At 42.1% G+C, this 18370-nt stretch overlaps 2 protein-coding genes across 3 annotated transcripts in view; both read left to right on the forward strand.

Annotated features, from left to right (window-relative positions):
- Window positions 1-297: 297 nt before the first annotated feature.
- LOC135237801 (prostacyclin synthase-like) lies at window positions 298-17767 on the forward strand. The gene is made up of 10 exons (XM_064305281.1): window positions 298-733; window positions 3190-3313; window positions 10119-10294; window positions 11086-11229; window positions 11829-11956; window positions 12804-12982; window positions 14716-14872; window positions 15974-16155; window positions 16807-16958; window positions 17388-17767. Exons 1-10 carry the CDS (start codon window positions 663-665, stop codon window positions 17536-17538), a joined length of 1464 nt encoding a protein of 487 aa, XP_064161351.1. The 5' UTR covers window positions 298-662; the 3' UTR covers window positions 17539-17767.
- A 133-nt stretch (window positions 17768-17900) lies between these two features.
- LOC135237799 (potassium voltage-gated channel subfamily B member 1-like) overlaps window positions 17901-18370 on the forward strand; it is a 40101-nt gene continuing 39631 nt past the window's right edge. For both annotated transcript variants that reach the window (XM_064305275.1, XM_064305276.1), the window contains exon 1: window positions 17901-18356. The gene's annotated coding sequence lies outside the window, so the exon portion shown is untranslated. The remainder of the gene's footprint in view (window positions 18357-18370) is intronic.

The raw sequence follows: 18370 nt of genomic DNA on the forward strand, positions 1-18370 counted from the left end.
AGTGGCCATTGATTTGTTTTCATGTAAGCGCGTACAGTACACATCTTCGTGGTGTCGCAGAAATAATGACTGCCTGCATCTTGTAGTTTTTTATCCTCACGCAAGAATAGAACGTGCCACATTCTACCCTTGGGCAAATTACTGAGATAGTAGCCTATACGCAAGCACAGATCACAATTTAAAGCAAGGTCGGACGCAATAAAATGAAGATTTTTTCAAGTCCTTTTTAAACGTAATTTTTTTATTCTTAATGTGTTTTACTGGCGTGGGAGCAGCGCGCGTTATAGGCATACATAAGTATGAACATGTAGTTGCGAAATACAACTTAAGTGTATAATACAATCTACATCAGGTGTAGGCCGACATTGTCCTCCTGTCTATCTTTGGAAAACTGATATAATTGGAAAATATTTCATTTTGGAATATTTTTTTGTCCCCCGCTAAACAATAACAGGGATTGTTTATTTCGCTTTTGGTCCTCTGCAAACATTGTGCCGAGATTTAGAAAACAGAGCCTACGCGTTTATCCGCCCCCTCTAAATGACGTTATTTGTGGTCCTCCCCTTAGCCTATAATATGCCGCAAGAAAAATTGAACTGACAGGTACTCAGTGCTCAAAAACTTCACACGCGTTCATCGGAGAAACTGTGGACTACAACGCAATGTTCTGGACAACTCTTCTGCTTTTACATTGTGTTCTCGTTCTCTTCTTGATACTTTCAAATCGGTCAAGGTATGTATCTACAGTAGCCTAATTCGAGAATTCATCTGTCAATATAAATTATCCAGCCGTTGTAATTTTTGAATAAATTTGTCTCAGGAACAATATTAGGCTATGGTTTGCCTTTTTTGGTAGGCTACACACTGCACTAGGGGAGAATCGCTATAAATGTTACCGTTTTTTTGTTTTGTTTTTTTTGCTCATTTAATCGGAAAATGTTTAGCCTAGCACTATACAATTTTATCTCAAACAGCTTTGACATGTTAGAATTCATTATCCGTTTCAGTTACGTTCATAACTTGATCTAATCGGATAGCCTACAATTTAAACCGAAATACAAGCAGTCCGATGTTACGTTCATACGACCTAGTCCGTATATTTGTAACAGAGAGGCTGAATAATTAGCAGTACATGAATACGCCACAATAATGCGCGTATGGAGGCGTTTTCTGCACATACTAATGTAAATCAAGGAAGCGCACTTTCAGTGGTAATGTGAGACCAGTCACATCCTCAGACTATGAACTATAGGGCTTTATTCATGAAAAAGACAGTGCGCAAACATTGACACAAGCAATTTCTAAACTTACCGAGAAGTGAGTTGTGGTAACGTACACATCGATTCGGAAAGGTAGGCTACTTTTGTTCGTTTCTTAACATCCAGGTAAGCTTTTACAAAGAAAATAGGCACAATCTTATTATAAATGCCTGTGATCAGGTGGATGTTTCTTTTCTATTAATCACTAGGAGCATCCGGATGCTATGTCAACGCAGCAAGCAAATTAGCAGAACACATTTAACATCAAATACTGACCTAACTTAAAAAATCATTTTTTGACATTTAAAATGCCGAAAGTCTCACCAAAATGACTCTACATGTAGATGGCTTTCAGCACCCTCTAGTGTCCCTAATCTCCAAATCTGAAGCCCTCAATGACCACCCTGGGTACCAGCCCTCTCGTTTTCTCGTTAGATGGCATTCAGTCTACAGAAAAAAAACGTTATTTGTTGTAAAGACGGCATTATTGTAACAGCTTTTACATTTATACAGACGAGGACATCACGTCATTTAAATGTTTTATTTATTTATTTATTTTTATTATTACCCAGTCTAGCAAACAATTCCCGCTAAAATTCACCCAGAAAATCATACTAAATTTTCAAGGACAGATGACTGCTTAAAATTATATATGATTTGGTTTATTGTATATAAAAATAATGCCTTATATTCTAAAATTACTAAAATGTTCGAACAGATTTTTACTTACCTCGCACAAGAACCGTTTTTTAGAAATATTTGCGGCGACCGTTGTCGAATCGCTCAATTCTTTGGCCCGCGGTACAGGACTGAATTGCGCGTCTATACACCTGATATTGCTACTGTTGCAGTAGTGCACAAGAAATTATTGACCGTGTTACATTTACAATGCGTTTATAGCGACTCTCCCATACCTTTACCCTCCCTATGCCCCCCACCTGTAGTTTCCTTTTGGAATAAATGATGGGTGTGATAGATGCGTGTGTTACGATAAGTTTCATTGTTGTGACATTGTGGCAGGCCATAAGGGCTGTCACTTTGAATAGGAGATACATTTTGCTATTCAAAATGAGTCTGGACTTGCATGTGACTACCTACCGTCAAAATATCAGCCTGTAGACTATAATATCATGGCCAGAGAAACATAGCTCACAGCGTCTCTTTGGAGCACATAATACAAGGATTGGGGTTACATTTATATTTCACAATTACATTTTTATGAGTGAACTTTTGATCTATGGCAGTCTACTGGAATTGCTGCCTGTTAAATCAGCATCGACGTTGCCTATTGTAGCAGATTAGCATTCATTAAAAAAAAAGGCTATTAGCAAAATATTCGATATGTTTTTATTCATTGTCAATGTAATTTTGTCATGGCAACTAAACGAACATCCCTACGCAGTTGGGTTGGTGTAACGTAGCCTACGTCAGTTGCTGTGAAATAAATCACTGTCCTACTACGTCACTGTTGGCTTAGTGCGTGACGGTGTTGTGCATGAAAAAGATTATGTATGACAGACGTGAATGTGTTTAGTTTGTCTCTTGTGTAAGATGATCTTAAATGAGCCTCCACATTAAGTTCTACGTGTTTATATTGAAATGTTGTCGTTGTTTGCGTTTGTCGTCTCATGAGTTTGGCTTTCAGTAAACATTGGGTTCATCCGAGTAGGCCTACTTCATGTAAATATGTGCAATTTGTTTGCTTTTTTTAAGGAAAAACATATCCCGACTTTCTGCAATACAAAATAAAAGACCAAACCTTTTAAATAAAAGTTAAAATATTTATTCCATATCCGATTCTGCTTGTTATCACGGTGCGCGTTACATCTGAGCCAAGACTGTTGGACAATATAGATATATTTTTGTAAACTATACAGATCAACGATTTAATTTTTTTTTTATTAATTAATGTATTTATTTTTTAATGCAGATCAAAGAAAGAACCTCCGTTGGATAAAGGAATCATTCCGTGGCTGGGTCACGCGCTTGAATTCGGACGAGATGCCTCAAAGTTTTTAACGCGAATGAAGCTGAAACACGGCGACATCTTCACGGTAAGAACTGGACCCAGGGAGAGCCTTTTGTCAGTTAAACTCTTACTCTGCAGGATTGAGAATAGGTTACTGAAGGACTAACGTGCACACGTCCTTATTTGTTATTGCCGTTTGGCAAGTAGGATATCTGATAAATGTGAAAGAAAAGGCATTACTCCGAGGTAGAGTTACAGGTCTAAATCCAGAGCATTGCAGTAGACGTTTGCATTACAGTATCTGAACTGGCCCTGCAGAGCTCCTGCTGAATAAATATAAGAACAGTGAAGACTGTAAATGTGATGCTAAAACAACAACAACAACAATAATAATAATAATTATTATTATTGTTATTATTATAACAACAACAACAACAACAATAATAATAATAACTAGACAATTCCTGCAGAAATTGTGAAGTGTGGTTGCCGCCAACGCAAAGTCGACTTTGTGCTGAACGGAGTGAACAGTGGTAGGTAGTTGCTATGATGTCTGAGGCAGTTGCTAGGGTGTTGCTAGGTGGTTCTATGGAGTTCTAAGTGGTTTCATGGAATTCTAGGCGGTCGCAAGGGTGGTGCTAGGTGGTTGCTATGGAGTTTCAGGTGGTTGCTATTGAGCTCCAGGTGGTTGCTAGGGCATTGCTAGGTGGTTGCTATGGAGTTCTAGGTGGTTGCTAGGGTGTTGCTAGGTCGTTGCTATGGAGTTCAAGTGGTTGCTAGGGTGTTGCTAGGTGGTTGCTTTGGTGTTCCAAGTGGTTGCTAGGGTGTTGCTAGGCAGTTATGGTGTTCCAAGTGGTTGCTAGGGTGTTGCTAGGTGGTTGCTATGGTGTTCCAGGTGGTAGCTAGGGTGTTGCTAGGTGGTTGCCATGGAGTTCTAGGCGGTTGCTAGGTGGTTGCTAGGGTGTTGCTAGGTGGTTGCTATGGCGTTCTAGGCAGTTGCTATGGTGTTGCTAGGTGGTTGATATGGAGTTCTAGGCCGTTGCTAGGGTGTTGCTAGGTGGTTGCTATGGAGTTCTAGGTGGTTGCTAGGGTGTTGCTAGGTCGTTGCTATGGTGTTCCATGTGGTTGCTAGGGTGTTGCTAGGCAGTTGTTATGGTGTTCCAGATTGTTGCTAGGGTGTTGCTAGGTGGTTGCTATGGTGTTCCAGGTGGTTGCTAGAGTGTTGCTAGGTGGTTGCTAGGGTATTCTAAGTGGTTGCTAGGATGTTGCTAGGTGGTTGCTATGGAGTTATAGGCGGTTGCTAGGGTGTTGCTAGGCATTTGCTATGGTGTTCCAGGTGGTTGCTATAGAATTCTAGATGGTTGCTAGGGTTTTCTAGCTGGTTGTTATGGGTTGCTAGGTCGTTGCTATGGAGTTAGAGCCGGTTGCTAGGGGGTTGCTAGGGGGTTGCTATGGAGTTCTAGGCGGTTGCTAGGTCTTTACTGAGTTCAATGACGCGACCCATAGTTCTCTATGACAAACGGTTCAAAAGTTATGAAATATCAAACATCGGCCAATCAGGAAGGGGGGCAAGGCTGATCTCCACCAATGGACAAAGGACTCTCTACTATGTCCAATGAGGCATTGTACAATTTGTGGGCATTTTTTCCCTATAGAGATGAATGGCAGAATGTTCAAATCTAGAGAGAGACCAGAGTACTGCTGCTAGAAGACAGGGCATTGTGACATCACAAGGGTGAGAAGACAGAGCATTGTGACATCACAAGGGTGAACATTCCGCCATTCATTCCCTATGGGGAAAAATTGCCTACAAAAATTCAAATTTTTCAAAAACCGTGCAACCAATCTTTCCACAAAGTAATAGCACACCATTCCCGATCAAGCCGCTCGATTTGACATATTGCAGGTGTATGTGGTGCGAAAACTCTGGGAGGAGTAGCGGTCCAAAAAATGGGTGGAATAATAATAATAAATAAACTAGACAATTCCTGCAGAAATTGTGATGTGTGGTTGCCGCCAACGCAAAGTCAACTTTGTGCTGAACGGAGCGAACAGTTTCTGTAGCATGAGCAGAGACATAGTATGGTATACATGATATAACATCACGGCAACGAGTTCATTTGCAACACACGTATTCAGAGCTAAATTAACCCTTCATCAATACTTGAGATCAGCGATTTACTCACGGTATGCTGTGACGAGTGACGGCGAATCATAAAGCTAGCTGGCCACTTCAGAGGGTCTTGGAAAAACGTTATATCTGCACTGCACAACCGCTCCATTTTAAAAAGCAAGACAGGGCTAGGGAGATTAATGTGATTGATTTATGGTTTTACGTTAAGTTCAGCTCATTTTTACCATTCAAATAAAAACATTTAACTGTGCTGCAATTCAGAGTTTAATCTGTTACCTTAGATACGAACTCATAGACACAGGATAGCCTACTACGTGTTAGCCGAACCAAATTTCTGGAGTTAGACCGGACCTGAAACTGCTGCACACGTGCTGTTGACAGCGTTGTTCCAGTCTTCTGTACAGTCTGGCTTGTTTGAAAATTCGTTTATTCAGTAGCTGAAAGCATAAGCTTTCTAACCAGGTATAACAGCACGTCTATTTTTGTTTTTTTAATATCGTTTTTTTAGGTCAACCGAAAGCTATGTCATCATGTCATAGAACGTATTCGCTCTTTGTTAGCACTAGCATGCAAATACGCAAAGTCTGGCTTGTTTGAAAATTCGTTTATTCAGTAGCTGAGAGCATAAGCTTTCTAACCAGGTATAACAGCACGTCTATTTTTGTTTTTTTAATATCGTTTTTTAGGTCAACCGAAAGCTATGTCATCATGTCATAGAACGTATTCGCTCTTTGTTAGCACTAGCATGCAAATACGCAAAGTCTGGCTTGTTTGAAAATTCGTTTATTCAGTAGCTGAGAGCATAAGCTTTCTAACCAGGTATAACAGCACGTCTGTTTTTGGTTTTTTAATATCGTTTTTTTTAGGTCAACCGAAAGTGCTCTCATTATCGCATTAAAGCCATGACTGTTTGTTAGCACTAGCATTCTAAGACGCTGCATGTGACGAAACGTCGTCAACGAATTTGCGTAATATCTCGTGAAATACTATTATTATTGAGGACTTCTGGGTATGCCTAAGCCATATGTTTGTTGATATACCTAGCTGACAGCGTTTTCATTTGTAATTTTTCATTTTGAATATCGTTCTTTCACTTCCGCAATCAGCTATTTCCTATCCTGGCTGCTGAGACCGTAGAGCTGACCGCATCACGTGTGCAAAGCCGACCAATGCTGTAACTTCACCGTTCGCATATGAATGACGTCACCTTCTCCATTCATCTCTATGGGGAAAAATTGGGCATAAAAATTAATATTTCTCAAAAACCGTGCAGCGAAACTTTCCACAAAGTAATAGCACACGATTCCCAAAGAAGCCGGTCATTTTGACATATGGCACGTGTATGTGGTGTGAAAACTCTGGGAGGAGTAGCGGTCCAAAAATGGATGGAATAATAATAAATAAATAATATGTGCAATAATAATAGTGTAGTTGCCCTAAGGCAACCACACTAATAATAATAATAATATGTGCAATAATAATAGTGTAGTTGCCCTAAGGCAACCACACTAACTAGACAATTCCTGCAGAAATTGTGAAGTGTGGTTGCCGCCAACGCGAAGTCGACTTTGTGCTGAATGGAGTGAACAGTGGTAGGTAGTTGCTATGATGTCTGAGGCAGTTGCTAGGGTGTTGCTAGGTGGTTCTATGGAGTTCTAAGTGGTTTCATGGAATTCTAGGCGGTCGCTAGGGTGGTGCTAGGTGGTTGCTATGGAGTTTCAGGTGGTTGCTATTGAGCTCCAGGTGGTTGCTAGGGCATTGCTAGGTGGTTGCTAGGGTATGCTAAGTGGTTGGTAGGTGGTTGCTATGGAGTTCTAGGCAGTTGCTAGGGTGTTGCTAGGCAGTTGTTATGGTGTTCCAGGTGGTTGCTAGGATGTTGCTAGGTGGTTGCTATGGAGTTATAGGCAGTTGCTAGGGTGTTGCTAGGGTATTCTAGGTGGCTGCTAGGATGTTGCTAGGTGGTTGCTATGGAGTTATAGGCGGTTGCTAAGGTGTTGCTAGGTGGTTGCTAGCATGTTGCTAAGTTGTTGCTATAGTGTTGCTAGGCAGATGTTATGGTGTTACAGGTGGGTGCTAGAGTGTTGCTAGGTGGTTGCTATGGTGTTCCAGGTGGTTGCTAGGGTGTTGCTAGGTGGTTACTATGGAGTTCTAGGTGGTTGCTATAGTGTTGCTAGGTGGTTGCTTTGGAGTTATAGCTGGTTGCTATAGTGTTGCTGGGCATTTGCTATGGTGTTCCAGGTGGTTGCTAGTGTGTTGTTGGGTGGTTGCTATAGAGTTCCAGGTGGTTGCTTGGGGGTTGCTAGGGTATTCTAGGTGGTTGCTATGAAGTTATAGGTGGTTGCTAGGGTGTTGCTAAGCAGTTGTTATGGTGTTCCAAGTGGTTGCTAGGGTGTTGCTAGGCAGTTGTTATGGTGTTCCAAGTGGTGGCTAGGGTGTTGCTAGGTGGTTGCTATGGAGTTCTAGGCAGTTGCTATGGTGTTGCTAGGTGGTTGCTAGGGTGTTGCTAGGTGGTTGCTATGGAGTTTTAGGCGGTTGCTATGGTGTTGCTAGGTGGTTGCTAAGGAGTTCTAGGCCGTTGCTAGGGTGTTGCTAGGTGGTTGCTATGGAGTTCTAGGTGGTTGCTAGGGTGTTGCAAGGTGGTTGCTATGGAGTTCTAGGTTGTTGCTAGGGTGTTGCTAGGTGGTTGCTATGGTGTTCCAAGTGGTTGCTAGGGTTTTGCTATGCAGTTTGGTGTTCCAAGTGGTTGCTAGGGTGTTGCTAGGTGGTTGCTATGGTGGTCCAGGTGGTTGCTAGGGAGTTCTAGGCCGTTGCTATGGTGTTGCTAGGTGGTTGCTATGGAGTTCTAGGCAGTTGCTAGGGTGTTGCTAGGTGGTTGCTATGGAGTTCTAGGTGGTTGCTAGGGTGTTGCTAGGTGGTTGCTATGGAGTTCTAGGCCGTTGTTATGGTGTTCCAAGTGGTGGCTAGGGTGTTGCTAGGTGGTTGCTATGGAGTTCTAGGCAGTTGCTATGGTGTTGCTAGGTGGTTGCTAGGGTGTTGCTAGGTGGTTGCTATGGAGTTTTAGGCGGTTGCTAGGGTGTTGCTAGGTGGTTGCTATGGAGTTATAGGCAGTTGCTAGGGTGTTGCTAGGGTATTCTAAGTGGTTGCTAGGATGTTGCTAGGTGGTTGCTAGGGTGTTCTAGGTGGTTGCTAGGGTGTTGCTAGGCATTTGCTACAGTGTTCCAGGTGGTTGCTAGTTTGTTGTTGGGTGGTTGCTATGGAGTTCCAGGTGGTTGCTAGGGTGTTGCTAGGCGGTTGCTATGGAGTTCTAGGCGGTTGCTATGGTGTTGTTAGGTGGTTGCTAGGGTGTTGCTAGGTGGTTGCTATGGTGTTGCTAGGTGGTTGCTATGGAGTTCTAGGCCGTTGCTAGGGTGTTGCTAGGTGGTTGCTATGGAGTTCTAGGTGGTTGCTAGGGTGTTGCTTGGTGGTTGCTATGGAGTTCTAGGCGGTTGCTATGGTGTTGCTAGGTGGTTGCTATGGAGTTCTAGGCAGTTGCTAGGTTGTTGCTAGGTGGTTGCTATGGAGTTCTAGGTGGTTGCTAGTGTGTTGCTAGGTCGTTGCTATGGTGTTCCATGTGGTTGCTAGGGTGTTGCTAGGCAGTTGTTATGGTGTTCCAGATTGTTGCTAGGATGTTGCTAGGTGGTTGCTATGGTGTTCCAGGTGGTTGCTAGGGTGTTGCTAGGTGGTTGCTATGGAGTTTTAGGCGGTTGCTAGGGTGTTGCTAGGCAGTTGTTATGGTGTTCCAGATTGTTGCTAGGGTGTTGCTAGGTGGTTGCTATGGTTTTCCAGGTGGTTGCTAGGGTGTTGCCAGGTGGTTGCTATGGTGTTCTAGATGGTTGCTATGGTGTTGCTAGGTATTTGCTATGGCGTTATAGCCGGTTGCTAGGGTGTTGCCAGGCATTTGCTATGGTGTTCCAGGTGGTTGCTAGTGTGTTGTTAGGTGGTTGCTATGGAGTTCTAGGCCGTTGCTAGGGTGTTCTAGGTGGTTGCTAGGGTGTTGCTAGGGGGTTGCTATGTCTTTGCTATGGAGTTATACGCGGTTGCTAGGATGTTGCTAGGGGGTTGCTATGGAGTTCTAGGCGGTTGCTAGGTCTTTACTGAGTCCAATGACGCGACCCATAGTTCTCTATGACAAACGGTTCAAAAGTTATGAAATATCAAACATCGGCCAATCAGGAAGGGGGGCGAGGCTGATCTCCACCAATGGACAAAGGACTCTCTACCATGTCCAATGAGGCATTGTACAATTTGTGGGCAATTTTTCCCTATAGAGATGAATGGCAGAATGTTCAAATCTAGAGAGAGACCAGAGTACTGCTGCTAGAAGACAGAGCATTGTGACATCACAAGGGTGAGAAGACAGAGCATTGTGACATCACAAGGGTGAACATTCCGCCATTCATTCCCTATGGGAAAAAATTGCCCACAAAAATTCAAATTTTTCAAAAACCGTGCAACCAATCTTTCCACAAAGTAATAGCACACCATTCCCGATCAAGCCGCTCGATTTGACATATTGCACGTGTATGTGGTGGGAAAACTCTGGGAGGAGTAGCGGTCCAAAAAATGGGTGGAAAGAATAAAATATATGAATAATAATATGTGCAATAATAATAGTGTAGTTGCCCTAAGGCAACCACACTAATAATATGTGCAATAATAATAGTGTAGTTGCCCTAAGGCAACCACACTAATAACAACCAAGAACTTTGTCTACTAGGTACGTGTTGCTGGACACTACGTGACGGTGTTGCTGGACCCAGACTCTTATGATGCAGTCCTTCAGGACTCGGTCACACTAGACTTCACTCGCTACGCCCAGGTACTGATGCAGAGGATCTTCAGTTTGTCACTACCGAATCACAACAATTCCACAGAGAAGGCCTTAATGATGCGGTAAGTGAAGAACTGCACAAATGCCTGAAACATGAAGTATGGCCAAGTATTTCTGTTAAGATTGCGTCAGTGGATAATTTCTAATATGGGTATAACCTGGCTCCTGCCTCAAATGTGGATTTATACACAAGCATGAACATTTTGTCTGTAGATCCCGCTCCATTTTGAATGTGGTAGAGCTGTATTAAACAACCCATGGTGTGGTTGGTGTTAACAGAGCACTTGGCAACAGGTCTTAGCACTTTACAGTGCTGTACACCTTCATCCTCAATAATAAAAGCTGAACTGTCACGCCAAGTTTTGAGTGGTCTTCTGATGTAAAGATATAAAGAACATTATGGTGATGTACTGAACCACTCCACAGGGACGCCTGTAGTTGTACTGTGTTACAAATGAAGCGTGTTTGCTCTTTAATCCTCTTGTGTTCTCAGCGTAGGTGCATTCTACCTTGAAAATTTGGCCCATTTGTTCAGTTATCTGAGACCCTGCTGATGCTAAGGAATGTTTTTGTACTCAGCGGCTGGGTCTGCAAAAGTGGGCGATGATGGTATTTACAGGGACTGTGTTAGAACACTAGCGCCACAGTGCATTATCAGAGTGAAGATTTAATCTGTTTGAATCTGAGCTTTCAGATTCAGTTGAGGGAAGCAGAACATATCCACAGAAGCCATTCACAAACATGACTTATTCATTAGCTTGTTCAATGGATAACATATGGGTAGATGTACACGACAGAGGCACAGTTAATAAATTAATGTTTCCCCTGTGCCCTGTCACCTCTGCGTCCACAGGCACTTCCAAGGAGACAGCCTCACCTGCCTGAATAGTGTCATGGAGGGGAACCTCCAGGCCCTACTGCAATCTGAGACTATCCAGGACCAGAAGAACTGGAAACAGGACGGGCTCTTCAATTTCTGCTACAGCCTGCTATTTAGGTACATAATTCATTCGATCAGTCTGGGGTTTCCTCAGCTACGCCCGATAAACAGTTTAAAAACATAAGCCACTCCATATAAATAGTTGAATTGGTGTTTATCTGATGATGACACTTAACTGCAGACCAAAGACAAAACAATTCAAATTTTTTTATTTATACGGGCCCACAAATCCGGGTGTCAGGGTTAGTGCTACTTCTAAGTTGAATGTGAATGCACCAAAGTACTGCTGAGCTGGAAATGGAGTCGTAAAGAAACCTTGGAAATTAATTTAATTTTGATTAAATTGCATTAATTACAAATCTATTTGGATTTGAATTCCAGTTCAAGATTTTGATTCTTACAGTGGGGAAGAGTTAGGTGGGAATAACAGAAAAAGCACTCTGTGTTGAAAGATTATCTAGCAGGTTCAAATTTATGGTACATCAACTGTCAATACAGTATACATGAACATCGACAAGTTTATGGCACTAATGTGAATGCCATCAATTAACATTAATGGCATCACAGTGACATTGCTTCAGTATAGCTATTGTCCTATGTCATTACATCTTGTTCTGAAATGACAACCACCCCCCTACCCTCCACGCTTTTAACAGGGCTGGATACCTCACACTGTTTGGAGCGGAGCAGAGCAACCACTACACAGACTCATCTGCAGTCTACAAGGAGTTCAGAAAATTTGACAGCCTCCTGACAAAAATGGCACGGAACATGCTGAACCCAGGTAACAGAGTAGCTCTGTGGTGGATATTCGCTCCATAGCTTTTTGTTTTTGTTGTGAAACCGTTGAAATCCCATTTGAAACATGTGATAGTTAAGGACTAGGCACCAGAGATTTGCGTCACTAGGGGAACTTTGTTTACTTCAATACTGCTTTGATTCTCCTTCTTCATGCCTGCCTGACCCTTATCAGATCAGCAAAAAATACCTGAGGAACATTATGTAACAGCATATTTCAGCACTTTGTTTAAAAACTGAATGATCATACATGCAATAGGCTAATTTGGTTTGACGCGCACATGTTTATTAAAAGCTGGGAGCATCCATTCTTTCAGACCTTCAGTGATGTGACAGTATTTTCAAAACAAACATGCACCTCAGACTATGATCATAGAACATTGATGGTATGGGCCGTATTGTGTCTTAAGCACTAAACTACTACAGAGTTCCCACGAGACTATGCTCAAGATTAAGCTAAATCATTATGCAAACTCAAACACAAGCTCAAACTTAAAACACAAAAGAAGTCTTAAAACTTGCCTGTGCCCCACCTGTCAGGTCACATGTACTGTGTGATCCTTTCACGTCCCAGTCTCTCACCTGCATTTTCTTTTCCCTTTCTGGTGCCACCTTCACTTTTTTTCCTGATCCTTCCGCCTGTCTCAGTTTTCCCACCTTATCCCTGTCTAAGATCAACTCGGTCTAACTTTATCCTCCCCTCGTGTGTTTAGTGCAGTCCTGTTCTTTGATCACACTCAGCATTCAGCTTTACAGTTTTTCACGGCAGGATAGAAGTGTTTGGCCTTCATTTCTTTCCAGTTCAAACCTGTCTTTCCATTCCTCCACAACAGAGGAGAAGAGGATCGCCGGTTCTGTGCGTCAGCAGCTATGGAGCCTCCTGTCTGCAGCCCTGCCAGGTGAGAAGACAGAAGACACGTGGTTACAGAACTACCTTCAGCACCTGAAGGATGAGGCCGTAGATGAGGAGATGCAGAAACGGGCCATGCTACTTCAACTGTGGGCCACCCAGGTGAGCCACACTGTTTGCATTCTTTTCTATTTATAATGTGCATTGCAACACTGTCATTTCAAACTGCTGTTTGTTTGTTTCTTGCGGTGCAAATGATTTTGGAATTTGGGGCAGACGTTTTGTTTCCATGACACCCAAGAATGAAATAAAAAAAAACAATGAGGCATATCATTCTTTTGGTATGCCTCCGGGGGAATCCCAGGGGTTCGTTGACTTCTCTGGCATGGTGAAATTCCCTCACAAATGGAATCACTATCTCACATGCCAGTGCATACACAGATTGTGACTGCCTAGTTGCACACGTAAGAAACATTGCATAACTCATTTCAAAAAGCATATCAAATAAGACATCACCAGGGATGGGAGGGAACACACTAACTATCTTCTGTTAGTCTAATTTGGCTCAAGCCAGCACAGTTACAAAGTCATTTACATTTGGAGTAGATGTAGCTAATGACACAATGAGTTCTCACCCTAAAACAACCAAAAGAAGTAAATGCGACACAATTTATAAATGCAGAATATGAAACGCACACACAAGTAAAACATGACATATTAATATTAGTATATGTAATTTAACATATAATGTGATATGTGAAGCAATACATTCCGGTTTATCACATTAATCGTAATCGCTAGCTGAAGAGCATCCTCAGGTTTATGTCATCATACTGTATATATATAAAATCTGCCACAGGAAGAGGCTGTGGTTGTGACCAGTTTCATACATGTGAGAGACTGTTCTCTGAGGCATAGGGTTTCCAGACAGCCTTTCCCTGGCCAGGAGAGTGGGTGGAGTGTCCTTGGCCAAGCTGCTGGCACTTCCACTGGGTCACACCCCATGCATCAGCCTGAATAGACAATGAACAGCCTGCCTCATGCATTGCTGCTTCCTAGTTAATCATACTACAAGCACACCGGCCCATTTCCAAAGGCTGCCACTGGGTATGCAGTCACCTGGCTGCAGTACATCTGTGAGCCACATGGGTACAATGTTGGCTCAGTAATTTGCTTGTTGAGTTCGCAGACTTGCAAGTTAAAATAATATAAAGTTATTCAGAAAACAATGCACAAATTGAAACTTATGTGGTGAAGGCAATGTAAAATGTAATTATTCAGTATTTGAAAACAGAAATGCAATAAAAATCTAAAATGAAAATAAAACAGGAGCTCCCTCTACCCAGTCTCTGGCTTCAGCAGTTCCATCCCATCCTGTACACCTAAAATTACACAAGAATCGCACACAGTTTAGTTACACATTAAAGGAAATTGCAGCGCTGAGGGATTGGTGGTGTACACCTCATGTAAACATAAGTGAGTTCTTCAGTCTTCAATTGCAACACAGATATATGACTCAGGACCAGACTGTTAGATGAAGACCAATGCTATTAGATGAAAAGGAGGATGCATACAATCCTTTATTCATATGCTATACAGTTCTTGGTTTTATTTTGCTTATTTTCAGATAAATAATCTCTGAATTATAACTTTTTCCTGTTGTATGTGTATGTGTGTATGTGTGTGTGTGTGTGTGTGTGTGTGTTTCAGTTGATTTTGCTGAATTTCCCATTCCATCATGTAATGACAGCAACATTTCTTTGACAAATGAGCAAATTTCATACTAGATAGAAGCTGAAAATTTGATTAGTAAAACTGCAATGCACGCCACATCATCTGCTGTCTGCTACCTCTTTCTGTTGTTGATGTGAATGTTTGGTTACTGATCCTGCCAGGGTAATGTTGGACCTGCAGCTTTCTGGCTTCTTGGATTCCTGTTAATCAACCCCGAGGCAATGAATGCTGTGAAAAAGGAGTTTGACAGCCTCTTACTGCAAGCCGACTCACCACAGGGCCTCCCATTTGACAAGTTACAGAACACACCAGTCTTTGGTAAGTGTTTGGTGGCCTGTGTATTTCCCCAAAGCCAAACTGGCATTACCACAGAACTAGGATCGGAACAAAATGTTTTGACTACTTAGACAAGTGATGGTGAGATATGTGCTTCCTGTTTGTTATCATACCAAGACACTGTTTGTTGTTTGTAAACTCTTAAGAGTTAGGAGATGTCCTGTGTTGTTAGGTGTAGTTACAGCCCAGATTCCATTGAAGTAATTAGGTCACCACAGATGAGAGGAGCAGTAGCAGGTTATGAACAAAAGGAATTTAGCCCTTACAGGTTTTTGGGACTCAGTGATGCAAAGTGTGCGTCAGTCCTCCAGGGCAAGGAAGCACCTTTTTAATTTGCAATTGAGGTGTATGTACCAAATAAGTGAGTTGACCTCTGATCCAAATAACCAGACCCACTCAGCAAACAAGAGATGACCTATAGTGAAAACTAGATACCCCTATTCTGCAAATCATACCTCTGCCACACACTGCTTCCTGCAGGCTGGCTGTAAATTATTTAGTACGGCACATTCACAGTAAGTTAAAGCTCTCTTTTTATGGATGCATGGTTTTGACTGAAGGCCTGCAATCTTATGAAGAGGAAAATGTTTGGTAACATACTCAGGGGTATGCCAGCAATTCTCCTGCTTGGATTTGAACAAGCAGTGTTCTGGTATTTAAGTCTAATTTTCTAACAGGCATGGCATATGAGTGGCCACCTCTGTAACCTACTGCAGCCTGATATGGTGTATTGGTCTTATATTTCCAAGATAAATTATCAATGGAGGCAGAAATTTCTATAAATAACTAACTAAATAAATAAAAGGGTATTACAGGATGCATTTTAAGTTGAGTTCTGTCAGTAGAATTGGAGGACATATGCATAAATTGGTTAAAGCTAAATTTCTCACTGTTATTTAGATTTTTTTTAAAATTATTATTACTAGTGTATTAGAGGAGTGTATAAGAGGAAGCAGAGGCCTGAATTGTTCTAAGCCAGTCTTGGCATTTATGTTTATATGCAAAATGATGAGCCTACTGTATATGGCCTGAATGACCCATGGCGCTGATTAACCTTGCTGTTCCTATGTTATCATGTGACAGACAGTGTACTGAATGAGACGCTACGGCTCACTGCAGCCCCTTTCATCACTCGAGAGGTGCTGCACAGCAAGACTCTGTGCATGGCCGATGGGCGGGAGTATGACATCAGGAAAGGGGACCGCATGTGCCTGTTCCCCTACATCAGCCCCCAGATGGACCCCGAAATCCACGAGGAACCAGAGGTAAGGCCTACTTCAGCCACAGCGCGGCTGGGTGCAGATGCCTCAGCTGAGGCTGATCAACAGCCTGACAGGACGAGTGGCTTTGCAGAAGCTTGTGGCATTTCTTTGCATGACCTCAGCCTTCCCCCGTCAGTCAAAGCTATTGTGCCTTTCCCTTCCGTCTCAACCTCCTTTAGCCTCGTTGGCACATATGTCACTGTAAGCCTATTGTTATTTTAGTCATATGGAGTGCCTTAAAAAGCAATAAAAATTGTATTGTAAAGATTGTATGATCACGTAATTACAAAGTGTAATCATATATGCAAGCACTGTTTCCATCAGTCTCAGATTACCAATGGAAAGGTTAAACCCAGAATGCCACAGGATTAACTGCATGCTATAATAGAAACAAAGATAATAGACGTGGGAAGTAGATTTAGGGCAGTCTTATGAGCTTTCCTCAATCACGCTTCCACAATGTACACAAAGGCAGAAATCGTCTAGAGTCATAACAAATCATTATTATTGCTGATTGTGTAACAACCTCTTACAACAGGTTAGCCTGACTGGTTGCATGCCAGGGGGATACTAGCCTGCTGAACCATGCAGAACCTTTGTGTATAATTAACATTCGTCACACAGTCTGTGTTTCCTGTCTGTCTCCCATTGTAGAAATTCAAGTATGACAGGTTCCTGAATTCCAACGGCAGTGAGAAAAGGGAGTTCTACAAAGGCGGGAGGAGGCTGAAGTACTACACCATGCCATGGGGGGCGGGGAAGAACAAGTGTGTGGGACAGCAATTCGCCATCAGCAGCATCAAACAGTGAGCATTCTGAATTAGCCACCTGATCTCAGAACAGGGAACTGTGAGGTCACCAAATTCCTCTGGAAACGCAGGAAGTGGCTTTAGTGTTGGCAGGCATGAATTGATTAGCTTATTGAAGGATGCTGGATGGTTGCCTGTGTTAGAAGCAAAAGCCATTAAGAGAAATGAAAAGAGGAGCTCATTTGAGCCATAATTCATGGCTCTGGATTACTTTATTCCTGTAACAAATTGGCATTAGGGTATTTCTTTTTGATCACTTGATTCAAATAACTACTTATTAAATTGCTGCTGTGTTTGACTCAAATTTTATTGTTTAGTGGAAGAGAAATAACAAGATTAGACATTTGCATTCATTTTTAAATAGTTAAGAGATGCAGGTTATTAAGTGATCTCTCTTCCCCCTACCTTCTTCCTTGTGATGTCCAGGCTTTTGCTGATGGTGCTAACGCGACTGGACCTGGAGCTGTGTGACCCGGCCTCTACGATGCCCAAAGGGAATCCCAGTCGCTATGGATTTGGGGTGCTGCAACCGGAAGGAGACATGGAAATACGTTACAAACTAAGATGCACACTATAGAGTCCAGCAGCTTTGCTCACCACAATGCAGTGTTAAATCAACCGTAACAACTCTATTATGAGTTATACGTAGGCTACTCTATCAGAGTTGATTTACACAGAACGTTTTATGCTGAACAGCTTTTCCAGGTTTATAAACAAAAGCATGTTCATTTGTATATTATATTTTGTACGTATTTTTGTATTTTGTTATTCATTAAATAATAAATATTGTCTTTATTGCTTTTCTATATGGTGTTTTTTTATTCAGAGTTGTATATTATTATTATGTCATGTACACCTCAAGTAAATTTTTGACACAATAACTTTGATTTTTTACTTTTTTTTATTTTTTTACTTCATGTCTGTATGTTGTATTACTCATTTATTTGCATTCCACTATGGAATCTCTTTAATGGAACTGCTTTAAAAAAGTTGCCATTTTAATTTCATTTTGCCAGCACCGATGCCAAATAACTAAGCTATCTAATGCATGTGTTTGAAGAAGGACCCATTCTAAATAACGAGTTGGTAGTCAGTAGTTTAAACACTTTCTGACTGCTCATTAATTGTGCAGACCCGGTGTTTTCGGATAGTGTTAAACAATGGCTAGCTCGAAGGAACATGATGACTGCAGAGTTTAGATTTATTTTCTGTTCTTTTAATACTCAAGGCAATAGGAACAACAGTATCTCTTTTGACCCACTTTTTTAAGCGTAAAACGGGAGCTTCTTTCCTCGTCGCCGAACGCCTACACTCCACTTTCGAGGGCACGATGGTTGCTTTCAATCTGGACGTTCTGTTGCCGCTCGGAGTAAACACTCGCGGACGTGTTTAAGGGTAAGCGGCGATAT

Source organism: Anguilla rostrata, chromosome 13 (genome assembly GCF_018555375.3).
Source record: "Anguilla rostrata isolate EN2019 chromosome 13, ASM1855537v3, whole genome shotgun sequence".
Taxonomy (NCBI): Eukaryota; Metazoa; Chordata; class Actinopteri; order Anguilliformes; family Anguillidae; genus Anguilla; species Anguilla rostrata.